General features: G+C 48.0%; 1 protein-coding gene across 2 annotated transcripts; it reads right to left on the bottom strand.

Annotated features, from left to right (window-relative positions):
• Positions 1-6,500: 6,500 nt before the first annotated feature.
• ZNF263 (zinc finger protein 263) lies at positions 6,501-17,802 on the bottom strand. 2 transcript variants are annotated; one of them, XM_045542412.1, is made up of 7 exons: positions 16,739-17,802; positions 13,294-14,110; positions 12,357-12,537; positions 11,861-11,934; positions 11,449-11,575; positions 9,605-9,721; positions 6,501-8,823 (listed from the first exon to the last, which is right to left on the bottom strand). In XM_045542412.1, the coding sequence occupies exons 2-7, from the start codon at positions 13,678-13,680 to the stop codon at positions 7,655-7,657; spliced, it is 2,055 nt and encodes a 684-aa protein (XP_045398368.1). In that variant the 5' UTR covers positions 13,681-14,110; positions 16,739-17,802; the 3' UTR covers positions 6,501-7,654. The 2 variants fall into 2 exon arrangements, with proteins under 2 accessions (XP_045398368.1, XP_045398369.1); XM_045542413.1 differs by lacking the exons at positions 11,861-11,934; positions 12,357-12,537; positions 16,739-17,802 and having other exon boundaries at positions 13,294-14,376.
• Between the last annotated feature and the right edge of the window lie 3,398 nt (positions 17,803-21,200).

The following is a 21,200-nucleotide window of genomic DNA, read 5'->3' as shown; positions in this document are numbered from 1 at the left end:
TAAATTTGTTTCTTTAAATTTATTTTTTAAATAAATTTGTGTTTTGTTAATTCATTTTTTTTCTATTTTAGACAAGGATCTGAATGAGAAAGTATTATCCCAGATTATCTATAGTGGAATACCTGTGAGAAAAGCATTAGTGTAAATTCCATCTTAATGTATTCACATCATATAACAAATAAGCCATGTGCTGACTAGTTCTAGTTAACTTTAAGAAGACAAGGATAGATCAGGTTTTCAATTTAATGTTAGGACACACCGCTTTCTTAACTCTGTTATCACCTATTTAGTGCTTATTTCCCTCTTATTGTGGAAGTAACATGTTAATTATAGAAAATATATAAAAAAGATAAAAAGCTATATAAAAAAAGATAAAAAGCAGCCAATTCCATTGAACAATGATATCAATGCCCAGTGATATATAAACCTATAAACCTCCTCTTAACACTTTGGTGTATATCACATATTTTGAAAATAGGCATATTATATTGTAAATAAAACGTTATATCTTATTAACATTTTATGCTTTGGTATTAATAAGTTAGCATTTGTTGCATATATAGGAATGTATACATGTGCTTAGTCTTCAAATAACCTCCCCCATTTTTAAATATATAAGGAAATAGGTTTAGAGAGGTTAACTTGACAAAGGTCACATAAGCAGAGATGAGTTTTAAATTCTATTTAATGCCAAAGCTCAGGCTTTTAACCATCATGTTACACTAGTTCTGAGAATTTCCCTCATGTCATTAAGATCTCTTCAAAAACCTCGAATAGGATGTACTATCAGTTGAACCATTCTCCTATTGAACAAGTATTTCTTCGTATTTTTCAAAGTAAATAATATGGTGAACACTTTTTTGCAGAAAAGTTCAAACTACTACCTTAAGGTAGGTTATTAAAAATTAGACCACCAGGTCAAAAAGAATGAACTTTTAAAAAATTTTTGGTACACAATTCTAAATCCTTTTTACATTCCTACCATTAGTTTGAGTACGTCTCTCAATGCACCAATCCCAGCATTGAATATTGTTATGCTGTATCAATTTTATAACCAAAAGCATGGTATCTTTATGGCTATTCCCCGTCTCAGTATGATGGTGAACATTTAAGTTGATATTTGCAAATAACAAGCTTTGTTAGGATAATTAGTTCTTTCTCATTAGCTTTTAATGTTTCTTTTTGTATATTTCAGTTTTCTGAAACACATGGATTCTGTTCCATTGGTCAATACTAGGCAACTATAGTATAAAATTAATGACTAAATGTAGTACTTGTTTCTACTCTTGCTCTAGTACCTTACCATTTTAATCACTGATTAATGTCTGTTTAAATAAAAGGCAAATGATCATTTTCCATTTTCAAAAACATACAAGCTATTCTTACCTGTTCTGAGTCAATTTCAGCATAAAATTTATTCAAGCCTCTCCCAGACATCAACTGGGACTTTATTCTTAATTTAAGTAAAATTAATTTGGGAAGAATTTACATTTGAAAAAATTTTTCTCCATTCAAGTTGTAAATGTAGTTTTCTTTTAATGGAGTCCTCGTATGTAGTTTTTATTGTTATTCCCACGTTTGTTGTTACTGTGAGTGGGATCCTTTTTGATTATAATTAGTTATTGCTGATATTTTACCTTGTAAGTTAATTCATTACTTTTTTCTATCTTAATTTTATTATCCAGAACTTGTAGAAAAAATAAAATAACATTGCCATGGAGCACCCTTTTTACATTACATTTAAGCTTGCTTTATGTTCCTTTGTTTATTCAGTCTGCAGCCTAGTGGAAGCTGGGAGACCTTTAACATCAAGCCGCTTAACTTTTTTCGTTTTTTAAGATTTGTCCAGAATGGCAGTAAGCTGGGAATGGGGAGAGGGGAGGGTTGTAAGTATCCCCAGCTTGAAGTTTGGCCTCCTTTGACAGACCTTTCGAGCTGGGGCAGAATGGATTGTGGAAGAAGTTGGGGATGTCAGGGGAGGACCGGGCAGGTCTCTAATTCCTTTTAGTTTGGGTCTTTGCTTCAAACATCTTCATTCTTTATTCTTTTTCAATGGTAGTAGATTCCCAGAATGAATGAGAGTCACACCCATTTTCAAAGTACTCATTGTTTCTGGAAACTTCATGTTATGGTTCCCTGTACCGGACAATAGGCGAGATGTTGGAGATTCACACCTGAATAGCACAACGAATGCCAACAAGTGGTTACAAGGCCCGGGGCTACAGTGAGTACAGAGGGGGTAAGGATCTGAGAGGATCCTGTGTGACTTCTGAGCTGGGCTTTAAAGTTGGGGAGCCCAGTGTCGTCGTCGTCGTCCCCCCCCCAAGCTGCAAGGTCCCTGGGTGGTTGCCTCAGGGGCTTCTGGCAGAGAGGAGCAGGAAAGACAGGTCAGGCCAGAATTTCAACGACCTTAGGGGTCATCTGCAATTTTATACTGGTCTGGGCCCACATAAGGTCTTTTTTTTTTTTTTATTTCCACATAAGGTCTTAATGGCTTACCTCTTGTCAACATGTGTCCCTGCTCACTGTCCCCATCCTGGCCCAGGCCCCATCACCCCAGTCTCGATGCCTGCACCTGCCCCTTTGGTTTCCCTGCCCTCCTTTCTTGTCCTTGTCGTCCCCACCGTTCCAGGCGGAGCGAACTGAAAGAGGAGCCTCCCACTGCACGTAAACGTAGGTCCACCTTTTGGGGGTGGCCGCAGGCCCCCTGGGCGTCTCTTTCCGGCTGCCCACCCCTCACCGCACGGCCCCGCGCCTCCGGCTGGACCGCGAGGGCGGACTCGCCACCCCCTCTCCGCTCGGGGGCGGGCGGGGAAGAGCGGACCCCGCCAGGCTTGAGGGTCCGGCCGCGCCGGCGGCCTGCGGGGGACGCTCCCGGACTCGACCACAGGGCCCCCCTAACCCCCCACCTGCCGCCGGCCGGAGCGGGTGACGGCGCGGGGATCCCCAGGGCCACTGGCCGAGGGTTCGCGCCGACGCGGGGTGGAAGGCTGAGCGGCAGGGGCCGCGGACACGTTTGCTTTGCGCGAACCCGAGGTCTTTGGTCTGGAAATCATTCCACAGGGCCCCCCTAACCCCCCACCTGCCGCCGGCCGGAGCGGGTGACGGCGCGGGGATCCCCAGGGCCACTGGCCGAGGGTTCGCGCCGACGCGGGGTGGAAGGCTGAGCGGCAGGGGCCGCGGACACGTTTGCTTTGCGCGAACCCGAGGTCTTTGGTCTGGAAATCATTCCTGCGGATTCGAGCTTCTCCGAGAACCCGGGCAACTGTCTGTCGGGCAACTCTCTGTCGTTCCGGTTGCCGGGGCAGGATCCCTAAAGTTAAGTTGGACCCCCTACAGGGAGGCCCAGGACAGCGGGGTAGCATCACCTTGGGAGTGGGGAACTGACACCCACATTCTGGGAAGGAGTCTTCCTGCTGGGGGGATGTGGGGATGGAGGGCCAACACAGTTCCTCCCTCGGTCCAAAAACACACCCCTGGATTCCAGAAAGATACTTCTTGGTGGCTTCTCTCCCGGCCCTTTGTGCCTGGAGAAATGTTACTCTCTCCTTGGAGTAGGTGAGCCACTGGATTGCTGACTCTTCTGAGACGTTCAAGGTGTCTCAGTGACAAATTGAGAGCATTAACTGGAAGACTTGTCAGGACTTTTTTTGTGGTCTGAGCCATTTTTCATCAACCAGTTTGTCATTGTTGAATCACCGTGCACCAGTCAGGAGGGATTTAGCAGCTCTTAGTAAAAATTAGACAATCAGCAGTAAATATCTATCTCCCTTTCAATCTCTCAAGAACGGAAATCAACTTTCTTTTCTTTTTCCTAAAGAGACAGGGTTTCTCTCTGTCACTCAGGCTGGAGTACAGTGGTCCCATCATAGCTCACTGCAGCCTCTACCTCCTGGGCTCAAGTGACCCTCCCACCTCAGCCTCCCCAGTAGCTGGGACTACAGGCCGCTACTGTGCTGGCTTTTTTTGTTTGTTTGTTTTTTGTAGAGACAGAGTCTATGTTGCCCAGTCTGGCCTCAAATTCCTGGCCTCAAGCTGTCCTCCCACCTCAGCCTCCCAAAGTGCTGGGATTACAGGTGTGAGCCACTGCATGCATCTGGAAGTCAACTTTTAATTGGAAGTGCTTACAAGCTAGATTCAAGGATAATAGATTGAAGGACAAAAGAAAATGCTTCAAATAAATACACACACTTTGCTTTAATTCATCTTGCTATTCTTGAGCTTCTGACACCCAAAGAAAAGTTAAGAAGTCTCCTAGTGCTAATAAATTTGCTGGCTGGTTTTCCTGTAACACACAGTAAGACCCCTTGCATGACTTTGTTGTTTCAAATGCTCGTGAAACATTTACAAAAATTACAAGTCTTAAAGCAGTGGTGGTGATTTTGCACGTTCGAAAATTGTATCAGTTGATAATGTAACAATTCTACAGTAAACTCTTCTTAGAAAGGGGCTGAGTCTAAAACTTTAAATTTCAGATTATGATATTGAGACCAATAAATTTTTCATAACTGCATTAAAAATTCTTAAAGTGACTTCTGAGGGGTTTTTCTGAAAAGAAATAAAACAATTCAGTGCTTTTTAAGCACTTCTTCCAGTCTCTATCTCACCTCTGGCTTTGTTCTCACTGTTCCCCAGCCTGCACAGCGTTTTAACTCTTAGCCTGACTCTGCCAGACCTTTTCACATCGCTTAAATGGGGCACTGATTTCCCACCCAGAAGCCTTTCTGCTGGTCCCACGTGCTACAAGGATGTGTGGCTATTGCTCAATGTAAGTGCACATCTCCCAAGTCTCCTTTGTATCCATTTGGACTTGGGGGCTAAGAGGTCCTTATTGTCTCAAAGTTAGTCTCCCTTTGACACAGAAGCTAGCTGAACTGTTTTGGCTTATTTTACAAGAGGACTAGTGGGTAAAAGTGAGAATGTAAAAAGCACGAATCTGGCCATCCCTTGCAATGTCCTCATGGGAACCCGCTCTTTGAAATGACTACAAGGGAAGGAAAAGTCATCAATCCTGCCTGTCAGCAGCAGACTGCTCCCTGACATTCCCACCAGTGTGGTCTCACACTGACCTCAGTGCTAGGTGCTTAGATGGAAATTTTCTGCCAGTTTTTAATGTCCACAGCTGGCACCTACATGCCAGGCAAGGTGCTGTCTTATGTGCAATACTTTGTGTGATATTATCTCGTTAAAACAAGGGTGAGAACAGCTACACATGTGAAGTTTGCTAGAAGCAGAGCTAGACTGGAGATCAGGTGAAAGGTCCCATCAAAAAGCTTTTGTGGGGGCCGGGCGTGGTGGCTCACGCCTATAATCCTAGCACTCTGGGAGGCCGAGGTGGGTGGATTGTTTGAGCTCAGGAGTTTAAAACCAGTCTGAGCAAGAGCGAGACCTCATCTCTACTAAAAAAAAAAAAAAAAAAAGAAAGAAAGAAATTAGCCAAACAATCAAAATATATATAAAATAAAAATTAGCCGGGCATGGTGGCACATGCCTGTAGTCCCAGCTATTCGGGAGGCTGAGGTAGTAGGATCGCTTGAGTCCAGGAGTTTGAGGTTGCTGTGAGCTAGGCTGATGCCACGGCACTCTAGCCTGGGCAACAGAGTGAGACTGTCTCAAAAAAAAAAAAAAAAAAAAAAAAAAAAAAAAAGCTTTTGTGGGGCAAATACCTGGGGGTGCTCATTGTTCTAGCTTCAACCTACAATGCTCTACATACAAGCAACACCAGCTGGACCACATCAAAAGGTAGGCATGGGTGATGCTTTGTGGGGGAGGGGTGCTTTCCATACTCATGAGATTCATAATCCACATAAGTTGACATCTTAACTGGGGCTTAGTAGTTAACACCAACTTCACACCACTCCACACAATTCGTGGCATCAGCAACCACATTAGCCCAGTGCTGCTGCTGTTGATCCTACATTAATCTTTCTCTAATCCTAACCCCATGTCCCTGCCCCGTAACCCCCACACTACCAAAGCCCTCCTCTGAACAAGGTAAGAGAAAGGGAGAGAAATGAGAAACAGTGGGAGTTTAAAAAATTGGCTCAGACAACCAAGTAAAAACTCATACTAAACTGAGGAAGGGTGAAGACTGAGAAGGAAGGAGGGGTGCAGGGTTGTTTCCATCACTTAAAATTGCTGCATTTGATAGCCTGTTGCCAATGGATTGTTTCATCATCTTTTTATCCCAAAGAACAGCTGGATACCTTCCTCCAGGGCTGACATGTTTTCCTGGCATCAGATTTCTGACTCTTCTAGAATACTTCTACCTCTTTCCCATGGATACAAGAATTCCTACTCCTGATTCCTCATTCTAAAATACACTGCTTTCCCTTAATAATTTTGCCCTTCCCCATATCTTCCCCCCATTAACGATCAACAACTCAGTTATCTATCAGGACCATCTTAGCTTCCTTCTTGGGAACCAGTTGTAAAATATCCTGTTCTCCAACAGCCAGATCTTCCTCGGCTACTTAACAAGATTGCAAACATTCTAAACAAAGAATTGAAGACATTTTTACTGCCAGAGACCACAGAAGAATACTTTGCAGAGAGACCCTACAGTATCACCCCGAGCAGCTGTTCAGCTTGACCCTTTGTTACCATGTGGCAGGCCAACACCTGCCTCATCCTGTCTGCTGCCACCTTTGTCAGAACCTTCCTGACCAGCCAAAGAGAAAGCAGGTCTTCTGACCAAGGCAGAGAGGAGACAGATCAACACTGGAGTCCCCTCAATGAAGATTTACACATTAACATTTCCTGAATTTATTTATTACTGTCTGAACATTTCCAATAGGGAAGGACACAATCCCTAATTTCCCTGGGGAATTCATCTTTCATGAAACTCTTTTGTTCCTCTAGAGCCAGGAGTAAGACTCCAGAGCTCCGTTTATCTTTTTTTGACACAGGTAGGGGAAAGTCTCAATCTCTGCAAAGGGTAAACTAATCAGACACTCATTTCCTCTGCCAATTTCTGCGCTGACCTGCAAATTACACCTTATTCTTTCCCTTAGGTGTCTGGTTCCTTTTTGTCTGAGCTCACACGTCACATTTGCATGTGTGATCTGCCAGTGGGCACCCCTCTCAGGTCATTGAGGGGCGTGTGGTGGCTTGACCTAGACTGCCTATGGCTATCCAGCCAGGGCCTTCAGGACAGCTGCAACTCACAACCAGTCTCTTGTTGACCTCCAGCTGGTTTTCCTGGAGACTTGGCCCCTCTTCTTTGGTCTCAAGGGCCCCAGGAGTCCAAATGCTCCTGCTGAATGTCCCAAATAAGAAAGTAGTAACAGAAAGATCACATGGATACCCAAAGTAGTTGGGATAAACACTGGACACAGTAAGGCACCCAAATCACACCTTGGCTGAATATACCAAGAGGGTATGTGCACCTTGGGGCAGGATGGCCCTAACAGAATTCCACCCTAAGCAGGTCACCTCAAAGACCTCACTAGCGCAGACAGAACTCCTTTTTTAGTTGTATGCAAATCCTTTGCTGTCTCCGCACCTCCCTCCCAATGAGCCCCCGTTTCCTCTTTATGTTATTACCTGACAAATGCAGAGGTCATTTGGTTGGCTGGGCAAGGAATCTCAGCTCTGACAACAGGACCTTCTGAATATGCCTCCTTATCTGGGGCAAAGAGAAATCCCATTGTTTCTAACCGGTGTGAGTCCTCTGATGACTCATAAGACGTGAACTCCGAGAAAAGCTTTCTCCACATTCAGAACATTTATAGGGTCTCTCTCCCGTGTGGGTTCTCAGGTGACGAATCCGATTGGAACTGTGAGAGAAACTGTCTCCACACTCATGACAGGTATAGGGTTTTTCTCCCGTGTGAATTCTCTGGTGCCTGATTAAGTTGGATCTATGAGAAAAGTTTTCCCCACAAAGGGTACATTTATATGGTTTCTCTCCTGTGTGCGTTCTCTGATGTCTGGTGAGGTGCATGCCCTGCCGGAAGCTTTTCCCGCAAGTCAAGCATTCAAAGAGCTTCTTCTCTGCTTTGTGGGCTCCACGGTTTGGAAGAAAGCGGGCACTGCCATTCATGGCTTCCCCACACTCAGAGAAGGTGTAAAGTCTCTCTTTCTCATGAGTTCTTTCATGAATGACAAGGTGTGAACTCCGAGAGAAACTTTTCCCACACTCTGGACACTTATAGGGTCTCTCTCCGGTATGAATTCTCTGGTGCCGAAGGAGGTTGGAACTGTGAGCAAAGATCTCCCCACACTCGGGGCACTTGTAGGGCTTCTCCCCTGTGTGTGTTCTCTGGTGCCTGTGGAGGTTGGAGTTGCAAGAGAAGCTTTTTCCACATATGTTACACTGATAGGGCTTCTCGCCCGTGTGTGTGCGCTGGTGGCGAGTCAGGTGGGTATTCTGACTGAAGCATTTTCCACATTCCAGGCACTTATGGGCCTCTTCTCCCAGGTGTGCTCTGTGTAGTGAGAGAAAGTGTGGGTTCCCACCAAAGATTTCACCACACTCTACACCCATACACAGTCTTTCTGCTGCATGTATTCTCTGGTGTCTAATTAGATTCGAGTTGTTAGAGAAATTTTTGCCACACAAGGGACATAAATGGAGTTTCTTCGGCTGTAGTTCCCTTGGTGGCCCCAGTTCCCTGTAACTTGTGGCTCCTGCTAAAGACTGCTCCACTGGATCCTCTGGGGGAGGCTGCCAGTCCCCTTCTGCCCTGCCATGAGGTCTTCCCTGCTCGGGACTCCAGGGCACCTCCCCTCCGGCCTGGCCAGGGAGCAGCGCCGGAGGGTGGGTATTCTCAAGGGAAACAGACTGAGCACTTTCTTCAGGGTTCTCAAATTTCTCTTCCCCTGGTAAAGAGAAAGAAAGAGAGAGAGACAGAGAGATTATTTCTACAATGGAGAAAAGAAAATCTCACATGTCTGCTGCTGCCAGGCTAAAAGCCCAGAGGGTTAGTTCTACCTCAGTTTCCCTTCCTTTACCTATAGGTAAAGCACTTTAGAGAGGCACCTGGATAAAAGGTGGGGCCACTGCTCAAGGGATCAGAGCTCAGACAAATTTTGGGATTCCCCCCTCCAACTGAGCCTCCTGCCCTTCAGGAATAGGAGGGAAGGAGCAGGGCTGAGGCCAGGGCGGGGCAAGGGAGCCGAAGAGTGAGTGCCTCCTTAAAGGTTGCACCCTGGGTTCCTCACTTGCCTCCCTGGGATGGAGAGCGGGCATCGGGGACACAGGAGGCAATGTACCTCCCTGGCAGCGGTGCTGGGCCAGCCCTGCACCCAAACCCTCAAACACCTCATTCTTTTTTTGTTGAGACAGAGTCTCCCTCTGTTGCCCCTGGTAGAGTGCAGTGGTGTCATTGTAGCTCACTGCAACCTCCAACCCCTAAGGTCAAATAGTCGTCCTTGCTCAGCCTCCTGAGTAGCTGAGACTATGGGCTAATTTATCTATTTTTAGTAGAGATGGGGTCTCGCTCTGTTGCTCAGGCTGGTCTCGAACTCCTGAGCTGAAGCAATCCTCCCGCCTCAGCCTCCCAGAGTGCTGGGATCACAGGCGTGAGCCACTGCCCGGCCGAAACACCTCATTCTTGACTGCAGGAGCCCTGCCGGGCAGGCTGCTCTCTTTATTCCTTACCTGGAGCTGGGCTGCCGGGGCTCAGGCCCCCCCTGCAACTCTGGCCACTGGGATCCCAAGGCTTTCCTCCGAGTTCCACCCGGGTGGCTGGGGCCTCCTGACTGGGAACGTGAGACTCTGTTCACAATGAAAGAAACAGATTTCTGTATCACCACTTTCCTCTGCCAGGCAAGGGAAACAAAGAGATAGCCTTGTTCCCTGTCCTCAGTAGACAGACACAGAATGCTCAATAAAGCTCCCAACCATTGCTTGGAATATACACTGAACTGTTCCCAGGGGTTACCTCTAGAGAAAGAAGTTATAAGAAGGAAGGCTATAGCTTTTTTTTCTTTTTATAAGCTCAGGGTACCGTGGATTTTTTGTAATAAGAACATATACTTTTGTAATTAAAAAAAACAAACAAAATGAACATGGTCAGGGTGGTCAGTTCCTCAAAGAATTGGTTTAATATCATAAAAGAGCCTGGCTCTTACATATACATATAAAATAGAACTAAATTAGACTGGGCAACCCCAAAGGGAAAATAACAAGATAGACAATCAGAAAAGGATCTGGGCTCTAACACGACCACGAGATTAAAACCCCAAAGTGCCATTTCTGTGCTATGCTAAAAACAAAAACAAAAACCTCACTCCACCACCAGCAGATATAGACCCAAACATAAGTTTACTTCCAACAAACTGATCTGATCTTCTCCTCCTATTTAGCACTCACGGACAGAGCTATGTTCAACTTTGGGCATCACAGCAGCGCAAAGTGAGATGGCAGACAGTATGATGGCGCACAGCTATAATCCCAGTTACTATGAGCTGAGGTGAGAGCATCACTGGAGCCCGGCAGTTCAAGGCCAGCTGGACCACACAGCAAGACCCCATCTCTTAAAAAAAAAAAAGTGATATAGAAAACCTGTAGCCAGGCTGAGCAAGAGCGAGACCTTGTCTCTACTAAAAAATAGAAAGAAATTATCTGGACAACTAAAAATATATAGAAAAAATTAGCCAAGCATGGTGGCACATGCCTGTAGTCCCAGCTACTCAGGAGGCTGAGGCAGAAGGATCACTTGAGCCCGGGAGTTTGAGGTTCCTATGAACTAGCCTGATGCCAGGGCACTATAGCCTGGGCAACAGAGTGAAACTCTGTCTCAAAAAAAAAAAAAAAAAAAAATTTCACACACACATAAAAGTTGAGGGAATTATACAATAAATACGTCTGTGTCCTCCACCTAAAGCCAACTATCATTTTGTTATATGTCATAGGCATCATTTTAAATCTATGCAACACCTAGATACATCTTAATTTATGATTTAGCCTGTTTTAGATGTATACATTGTTTCCAAATGTCCATAAGCGCCTCCCTCTTTCCTGAGTTTTTATAGGCTGTGAAAGCTGCTAAGCTGGAATGCTAATGCCAGTACCCCTGAAATTTCTGTCTTGGGGAAGGGCCTAGAAATACTAATGGAGCACAGGAAACATAAGCAAGTGCAGAAGAATAAGCATTTTGAAATGCAAGGAATCAAGAATTTAGAGCCCCCCTCCCAGTATCGTGGACACCGAGTGTGTGTGATGCTGGTAGGGGTCACTGGATTTGATTTCTTCTGCCTTAGGAAGTCCATTATGGCTCAGACTCCCCGCGTTAGGCAGCTGGGGCTCGAGTCCAGGCCTGCCTGTAAGTGTGCCAGCTGTGTCACTTGGCAGATGTTTCACCCTATGCAGAAGACTTTAGACAAAGGGAGCTCTCCTATGGAGGCTTCTCTGCAAAACTCAAATCCAGGAGGTGTATGTACATGAGGCATGACCCTGGTCAGAAATGGCACAATCGTCATCCCTGGAAAAGAAGTCCTTACCCAGTGAGTCCACATTCTCATAACTCTCCTGCACCGTGTCCCCGGAGAGGGCCCTCTTACTAGGATCCTGATGCCCCCACTCCTCCTGGGAGATGTACATTGCCACGTCCTCTAAGCTCTCAGGCAACTGAAACAGCACAAGATCTCATTTAGCCCCTGATGCACCAAGAATAATTCAAGCAGAGTCATGGGTTAAAGGGGAAAACCCAGGGGTGCCAGGGACACGCATCATGGGGAAGAAGGGTGTCAGGCCTGCAAGTGAGGTGTGGAGGAGATAAAGATGGTTGGGAGATGCTTGTGGTGAGGAAGAAAGGATCCTCCAAGCGGCAGAAGGGCCCCTCCCCCCCCCAAAAGGAACACTAAAGGGAGGAAGAAAGGTGCTGGGGGGAGACAACGGAAACTTCCACTTCACCTGGGGCCCAGTCATTTCCTTGTCTTCTATGTTCCCTTCAGGAGGAAAGAGAGAAAGCCAGGGAGCAGACAATGCTGAAGGTGACAGAGATCATAATGAGAATGGCATTTCTAATTCCTGGCAACCCAAGGATTATTACAACACGATATCCATTCCCCAATACCCAGTCTCTGCTTTTAGGATTGAGCAATAAACAAAAGAAGGCAACAGAGGCATAATAAAGTGATATACAAAATGACAGGGTCAGAGTAAACACTCCTCATCATTCACATAGCAGCCTCTGTTCTGCATACAAAAGGGCACTACTGAAAGATCTCCCTCCCTCCTCCCACCCTCAGAAGAACACACACCACCGCTTTTAGGTCATTTACTCCGCATCTGAAAAGCTCGACTTCAGAAACTCCTTCTCCTTGGCACCAGGGCTACATCCTGCTAGTGTTAGGGGTAACCCCGAAGCCCCTCCTCCCTCCCACCTACCCAGATAACTGTTCCTCACCCCTCTCCTTTACAGCCTGGGGGTCCCTTTTGGGGCTGGGGCCTAGCAGCTCCTGCAGCCTGGGGCCAGGGTTTCGCTCAGTCTCCATTGGCTCCAGCTTGAAGCTCGGTGACTCTCGTGCTGTTTCCAGAGGCAAAGGCTCCTCCAAAAGCACTTCTGTTCCCCGCCCATGGTTTGTGACCTGAGAACCAACCCACATCACTCATCACCACAACAGGGCCCAATAGTAAGTGACATTAGTACAGGATTCTGAGGGCAAGCCTTCAACAGAGAACCACAGGTGATCACTTTGGACCCAGCAAGAGAGAAGAATGATTTATCCTAAAGGCTTTTTTGATCCCATGTGCAGCAGTTGAAACAGGGTGGGGGAAGGCCACTCCCACTGCACACCTTCCCCACGCAGCTCTTCTGATACACCTCACTGCCTCTTGCTCTCCCCCACCTTTTCCAGATGTTTCTATCTCTCACTATTGGATAAGCTAAACTTGGGTGACCCTCGGGGACAGCAGCCTCAGTGCCAGATTGTTCAAAACTTTACACGTTGCTCTCCCTCTAACCCTTAAGACAGCCCTAGGAAGTATTTTATCTTCCTCATTTTACCAGTAGGAAAACTGAGGCCCCAAGAGATCAAAAACTTGCCGACGTGACAAAGCTAGTACTAGCAAAGTGAGGACTGGAACACCGGAGATCTAACTCCAGGCTTAACACTAACTGTTTCAGAGGCACTGCCTTCGTGTGGAAACAGGGCACTCTTCACTGCTCACTCCGTTCATCTGGGGAAAATCTGGAGGGTGACCGTTCCAGATTAAAAGACAAAAAGGCCTCTTCCCCATGTAAGGTCTACTCAGGGCAACCAAGTAGATTCGACTGGGGGCGCGATATCCCAGTCCCAGGGCCCAAACAAACCGCAAATAAAACAGCTCTTTCTGGCTCTCACCTGTTGTCTCAGTCTCCCAAGTTCTCTCTGCATATCCTCCACAAGGCTCACCGCTTCTTCGCCGCTCTCCGGATGCAGCTCCTGCACCCTGCTCTGGATCTCCTGGGGCAGAATGATCAGGAACTGCTCCAGCACCAGCAGTTCCAAAATCTGCTCCTTGGTGCGCATCTCAGGCCGCAGCCACCCATGGCAAAGCTCCTGGAGCCGGCTGAGGGCTTCCCGGGGACCAGCTGCCTCTTGGAAGCGGAAACGTCTGAAGCGCAGGTGGGAGGCCTCTGGGCTCTGTCCTGGGTCAGGCGGGGGCAGCTCCTGGCTCCAGGCACAGTCCTCCTCCAATTTCACTATCAGGAGCCCCTCCCGTTCCTGGGAGCCCGGGCCCGACGACATCGTCAGGCCCCAGAGCGCTCTGGCTCCGAAACCAGCTGCGCCCGCCTAGGAGGGCGCACCGCGCCCGGTGCAAGGATGGACGCCGCCGGCAGGAGCCGCGGGTTCGGGACTCCAAGTCCCAGCCGAGAAGCCCAGCTCCAGCCTGGGCGCAGTCGGCTCCTGGGCCGAGGTCTCAGACGGTCGCGGGCGCCACTGCGCTGGCCCCCTGGTCCGCCCGCGCCAAGACTTCCCTGAGGCAAGACCGGAACGCCGCGCTCCCCACTGCAGGTGACCCACGCAAGCCGCAGCTCTCAGCTCCCACACCGGAAGTCCCAGCGCGCGAGTTAGGCATCCGCAGGCCAACGGCGCCTGCTTGGGACCAACTTCCGAGTCACGTTTTGCGAACTCTAGCGCCTATTGGGTCAGGTCTCACGACAGACTCACCGGCGACCTACGAGAAGGGAAGATTTGCTTGCGAGGGCGGGATGAGCGAGGGGACAATTGCAGGCGAGGGCCGGGGCGGGGCCATCGGGAGAGCCCTGGGAAGGACGGGGGCGGGGCCGATAGGGCCAAGAGGAAATGAGCCCAAGGCGGTTGTGACCCGCGGACTACGTGGGTGCAGTTCTTCAGGAAGGCTTATTGGAATGCAAATTCCAAAGCCTGGCGACATGAGGTGGGGCCCAGAAATCTGGGTTGTCAATAAACTCCCCCGAGGCAGTGCCCATATGTCCCTGCGGCCTCGGAGGCTCCGGAAGCCGGGGCGCACCCCGCCGCCCGCTCGCCGCCTCAGGGAGGCCGGAGAACGTGCCACCCTCCCCGCAGGGGCGCGACGCCGCCGTCGGCGCGGGGCCTGCTGGGAGATGCAGTCCGCCCCGCGGCCCCGCGAGCGCGCCTGCGCCCTAGAGCAAGTGTCGCGAGCCCCGCGATCTTTATGCCTAAAATGAGTACTCATCCTGAAATCCTCTCTCATTTCTAGCCTAGTAATCTGGTCTGAATAATTTCAGAAATAACCAAAGCTCACACCTCAGGCTGGGGCCCAGTTCTTTGCTCCTTCCCTCCATGAGAGATATTGAAGAGGGTGGGAGGACAAGCTCGCCTCTTAGCCTTTCCTTAGCGTTTGTGATCGGTCTGATTACAGCCCCCAAACGCCGGTGATTTTTTGTTTGTTTTGAGACAGAGTCTCACTCTGTTGCCTGGGCTAGAGTGCCGTAGCGTCAGCCTAGCTCACAGCAACCTCAAACTCTTGGGCTCAAGCAATTCTCCTGCCTCAGCCTCCCGAGTAGCTGGGCATGCGCGACCAACCCTGGCTAATTTTTTCTGTATTTTTAGTTGTCTGGTTAATTTCTCTATTTTTTAGTACAGACGGGGTTTCGATTTTGCTCGGCTGGTCTCGAACTCCTGACCTCGAGTGATCCTCTCGCCTCAGCCTCCCAGAGTGCTAGGATTAGAGGCGTGAGCCACCACGCCCGGCCCATTTCATTTTTTAAAAATCTCCAAGAAAAGGCACATTAAGCAAGGTTATCTCTGGCTGTTAGTTTGAAACAGGGCTCTGACTCCAGCTGCAGAAATGAATCTTTTCGAGGAAAAGGAGGAAGAAGGTTGTGGATTCTGCTGCAGGGAGGTTGAGAAGGAGCACAAGGAGTGGGGGTCTGTGAACTTGACCTCGGCAGGTCTTCCTGTCAGTCCTGCCTGCTCCGAAGTGCTCGGAGAACTCCTCAGACCGTTGTATTATTTGTCAAGAACTTTCAAGCAGTCAGCCACTCCCACAAGCCTTCTACTTAAGAGCTCCTTTGTGCTTGCTCCTCCCAGAAACTCAGGGTTTGCCAAATTCACACAGCTCTGTCCTTGTGTTTAATGCTCATTGTTCTTAAGGAGAAGAGTTGGGAAGCAAATTGCTCCAATGGACTGGGATTATTAGTGTGATCTCAGAGCTTCCCCTGGGAAGTAAGCAGATGCTTTGTAGGATTTATATTATTCCTCAAAGTCCCATGTTTTCTGTCCTTAAAACTATTTTGCTCAATGAGGTCCTTGAGCCAAGGACTGGCAGGGCAGGAGTCAGACCTAGTACAGGCCAAGGCTGCCCACAAAGATGTATCATTCTGGGAGCTGGCTGTAGCAAAGGGGTGAAAGATGTAGGCTCCTCAATTGTCAGAGGGTCTTCCAACTTAAGAGTCAGAGGAGGGCTCCATGGGGAATGGGAGTCAGCCCTAGAAACAGAGGCAACCTCTTACCTACACAGCTAACCAGTTACTTTGCCAACAGTCATTTCTGGCAGACAAGGATCATGGAGACACTTCTGGAAGCTGCTGGAGCTGGAACAGTTACCCACAATCTAGACCAGTGGTTCTCAGCCTTGGTCAACATTAGAATCAGCTCTGGACCTTTTAAAAATCCTGATGTCTTGGTACCACACCCTTTAGAGATTCTGATGTATTTGGTCTGGGCTTCAGGATGTTTTAAAGCTTCCCAGGTAATTCTAATATGCACCCAAAGTTGAAAGCCAGTGATCTATATATTAATTTGAGGAATGGCATACGAAACTTGGAAGAAACCAACAGGCCTGGTAAAGGATTTCCAAAGAGGTGGTATATTTTTAATGACTGGTAAAAGAAATGAAAGATGGTGTGCTCTATTTCAACGAAGGTTATTATAATCATAGGTCAGGCTGGATTTCTTGTTAAAAGTCTTCATTTTAACATTAGACAAGAAGTCTGGGCTGGGCATGGTGGCTTATACCTGTAATCTTACCACTCCAGGAGGCCAAAGCAGGAGGATCACTTGAGCTCAGGAGTTCAAGACCAGCCTGAGTAAGAGTGAGACCCTGTGTCTACTAAAAATAGAAAAAAAATTAGCCAGCTGTGGTGGTGCACACCTGTAGTCCCAGCTACTCAGGAGGCTGAGGCAGGAGGATCATTTGAGCACAGGAGCTTGAGGTTGCAGTGAGCTATGATGACGCCACTGCACTCTATCCCAGGTAACAGAGTGAGACTCTGTCTCAAAAAAAAAAAAAAGAAAGAAAGAAAGAAAGAAAGTGCCCCTCAGACCACCATGCAGGTGAATACAGTCTTGTTATGTTTACCTGAAGACAGCAGTCTTGATGAGTAGGACTTAAACGGAATATTGGAACTAGAAAAACAGACCATCTAGCTGGGTCTTCCAAACTTTTTATGGGCTGCAATACACTTGGGTCAAAGGAAATCCTCCTTGAAGTTCCAACACATAAAAGTTCGTGTCTTCTCTAATTAGTGCAGCGGTCTACGCCTAGAAGCCCCTACTAGGTAATCCCAGGTGGACATCAGGAAGTCCATGAGCCCCCTGAAATAAATTTAAGATGCGCCGTTTTCTGAGCCAAGCCATTACCTCTATGACTCAGAATTCTGCTAGATTTTTTTCAAAAGGAATCATTAAACAAAGACGTTTAAGAACCTATACTAACTCTAAGGTTCCAAGGGGGCAGAGTCTGAGAACCTTGCTACAGCCCCAGTCTCTGCTTCGTTTATAAAATGAGAAAACAGCAGTCATTGTTGGGATGATCTATGTCGTAACTGGAAATTACCATTCACTCCCCTCTCTCCACCCTAGAAATTGAACTCCTCTGGGGCAGGGATCTTGCCTGTGGTCCCCATCCTCTGCACCTAGCACAGTGAGTGGGACACAGGGGGCATTCGGTAAATACTCGCTGTAAATGTGAGCGAAGGAAGTCAACCGACTAATACGAGGCGGAGGGACTTATCCCTCCCTGTGAGCCCCTGGCCGCCCGGGTGCACGCGGACTCTACTTCCCGGCGCTGTGCCCAGGATACCAGCAAGTGCAGTGGCTCTCTCCCCGCGCCGGTCCCTGTGACGAGCAGCAGCTATAGGCTGTTGGAGCTGCCAATCAGATACACGACGCCGCGGCCCAGCGACCTCTGCGAGACGCAGGCGGCCGTCCTTCCGCCCTCCAATTGGTTCCGCGCGCTCCCGGGGTTCCCTGGGAGATGTGGTTCCGAGGCCGCCCGCGCCTGTCCGCGCGTGGCCCGGGGCGCTGGAAGTCCGGCCCGGGGCGGGTTGTGTGTCTTCGCAGCCGCGGGCCCGGCCTCCCTCCCTCCTCAGGCTCGCGGGACCCGGCGGGCCGGGTGTTGCCTGACCCCAGGGCCTGCCTGCGTCTCGGACCCTCAGCCGGCGCTTCCTCTTTTCCTCAGGCTGCTCTTCTGCACCGCCCTTCCCGGGCGGCTTCCCCGAGTCGTGCCGGCCTCTCCTCGGACTCGGGAGCGCAGGCGGGAGGCCGTCCTGGAGGTGGCGCCTGTGCCGGGGCGGGACCTGCTGTCCATGTCCATAGACACTGGAGGACGAAGCTGGTGGTTACTTCCGCGGTGCCAGACTCTTTTGCGTAAATGATCTCTCTGGATTCCCCAGACAACCCGTTTGACAGGAAACGGAAGCTCAGAAAAATCGGATATCTTGTCCACGTCACACAGCCCTGTTTCCCACCACGTCGTGCAGCTTCCAAACTCATAAACGAGCAGCTTCAAAACAGTGATGTGTGGGAAGGACCGGGGAGGGGCCAGTGGGGAGCCCCTTAGAGGACAGGATTCAGTAAACCGAACCTCAAAGGGAGCAGTTGCTTTCCAGGCAGAAAACAGCTGGGTTTGGATATTTTTCTGCTTCATTCACTGGCCTGTAAGCCCTTTGGCGGTCAGGGACTGAATGCCCAGAGCTTGGCTAGTAGTCAGGTCCCTGTGAATATTGGTAGGACAAAATTTTATTTTATTTATTTTTTAGAGATGGGGTCTCACTATGTTGCCCAGGCTGAACTCAAACTCCTGTCCTCAAGAGAGCTTCCTGCCTCAGCCTCCAAGGGTGCTGGGATAACAGGCATCAGCCACCAGGCCTGGCTGTTACAAATTTTTAAACAAAGGAAAAGTTGAGAGAGTAAAAATGAACACCCACTTACCCTGTACCTAGATTTAATAGAATAAATCATGTGTATCACACTTTGTAGTTTATAAAGCCTCTTGCTTAATGTTACCATATTGCAAATGAAGCTCTCATTGGTGAGTGGTGTGGGGATTTATTCTGGGTCTCATGACTGCAGCCCCTTGTCAGGATCAAGGGCATCGACTGCATCCTACTTTGGGAAGCTGGCTTTCCCTCCATTTCCATCCTGCTCAGGAGGGGCCCTCAGAAAGCACAGTTACGATGTGTTTCTCAGTGAGAAGGGGCCTGAGCAGCAGATCTCATTGATCTGAGCCTGGATAGACAGGTGGGTTGGCCAAAGCTGGGAATTATATCTTTCAGAAGCTCCCTGTTGCCTGCAGGGTTCAACACTAACTCCCTTAAGGTAGCATCAAGGCCCCTTTCTATAATCTGGCACACACACAACAAAATACTCCACAAAAACCAGGTGTCCTTGAGGCCTCTTCACACCCCCCAATATCCAATCCATCCACACTATGTCAGCCCTGACTTCAGAATACCAGAGTCTGAGCCCTCTGCCTCCACGCTCGTTGGAGGCCCTGAAACCCCCGTCCCCCACTGTGGCAATAGATTGCTTTCTCCTCTTCCTGCTTCCACCTTTTTCTCCTCTACTGTCTCTTCTTCCTACAGAAGCCAGAGTTTTTCTTTTAAAGTATAATTCTGATCTTGTCACTGCTCTGCTGAAACTCTTCAGTGTCCCCTCATCTCAGAGTAAGAGCCAAGCCCTCCTCGTGGCCAGAAGGCCCTACTTGATCTGGCCTCCAGCTCCCTCTCTAACCCCTCAATCCACTCCCCTCCGCCTCTGCTCTAGCCACTTCCCTTCCTCAAACACTAAATACATGGCTACTCCAGGGCCTTTGCACACACTCCGTAAGTAGGTGAAGATTGTTCATCCCCCAAATAAATGCCTGGCTTACTCCTCTTCTTCATTTGAGTCTCTGTTTAAGCACAAAAGCCTTCTTCAACTGCCCTGTTAAAATATCAAACCAGTCCCTGGCACTCACTGACCCCCTTATCCTGCTGTGATGTTTTTTGCAACTTCCTTATCCCCGATGCATTATGCATGTTTGTTTATTGCCTGTCTACACTTCCCCATAAGAGTGTGAGCTCTGTGAGGAACTTTGGTTTATTCACTTCTGTACCCACAGTACCTAGAATAGTACTTGGCTTGTAGCCAGTGTTCAATAAACAGGAGTTAAAGGAATGGACCTAGGCTGCCCCTTCCTAGCTATGATTTCAGCATGTCAGTTAGCCCCTCTAGAAAGGGTTGACAACTGCCCCAATTTTCCAGAACTGAGGTTGTTCCCAGAACTAGAGGTTTTCAGTGCTGACACTGGGCAAATCTGGTTTTGGTCCCAGACAAACATGTTAGTTACCCTACCTGTAAGTCTAAGTTTCCTCATCTATAAAAGAAAACAGTACCTTCCTCATAGAGTTGAGTGAGAATTAAATGAGAGCATGTGTATAAAATTCCAGGCTTGTTGTCTAATATATCACAGGTCCTGGAAGTATGAGTTGTAATTGTGTTTTTACAACCAGTTTCCCTGGACTTCAGCCAAGATGAGCAGCCTGCATGCCCTCTTGACTGCAGGCCCTAGCCTATGCCCCACACTCTGCCAGGAGCAGTGGAAGATAGTTCAAGGCCGCCATTTTGTTTTGGCCATTTTGATACAGCTATTTTGGTACATCAAAGTATGTTTAGACTTTTAATGGAGCCTGTTTGGTACAGAGACATTTAAACTTTGACCTTTTAAAAAAACATTAACCTTTTAGATTCTAAAATTTTTATTTATCAAGTACTGTACTGTGCAAAACATAATCTCAGGGCTAAAATGAGGGCAAATTGGGTGTCAGGATCCAGCTGGTGAATGACCAATGGGCATTTCTTACCAGTTTGCTCACCCTGGAGAGGGCCACTGAATGATTCTAAGCAAAACATCTGTTCATTGCCTGGAAATTCACTTCAAACTTGAATGGTTAGCCTCTCAAAGTCTCAGATTTCTCCCTTAAAATTTACCATACTGGGGGAAGGAAGATGGTTTGGGTTACAATGGGATCTATTGTTCTCAACTCCAGATCAACACAGGAAATCTCCCATGACCCTCCCAAAAACTGTCTGTTCCCGGTAATAGCTGTGTTACATTTAAATACTGTAAACCTCCTTTTTCATGATGGTTTTGGGGCACAGGACTGATATCCCTTTAGAGGTTAAACTAATTATAAAAGACTTTTTAAAACTACCTTTTTTCTTATTATAAAAATACAACATTCTTTTTTTAATCTACAAATGATTTAGAAATGAATGCCATAGAGAGTGAAATCCCTGGTGACCTAGGAGTGGAGAAAAGGTCAGAATATCTGAGCTGCTCAGTACTTGGGAATAAGAGCAGATGGTGGATCCTTTGCAGCAGTTCCGTTGGGTTTAGATTTGTCACGTTGCCCCCAAACACAGTCACACATCCAGTGGCAGGGGCACAAAAAAGAGCCACCTCTCCACTTTCATTACATTTCTTCATTTTAAAAACATCACCGGATCCTAAAAAAACATAAGCTTTGTGAGCTTCTGTTGCACTAGAAAGGCCCTAG

The sequence above is a fragment of the Lemur catta genome, chromosome 2, assembly GCF_020740605.2.
Source record: "Lemur catta isolate mLemCat1 chromosome 2, mLemCat1.pri, whole genome shotgun sequence".
NCBI lineage: Eukaryota > Metazoa > Chordata > Mammalia > Primates > Lemuridae > Lemur > Lemur catta.
The sequence above is the reverse complement of the archived record's forward strand: the minus strand, read 5'-3'. Positions and strand labels throughout refer to the sequence as shown.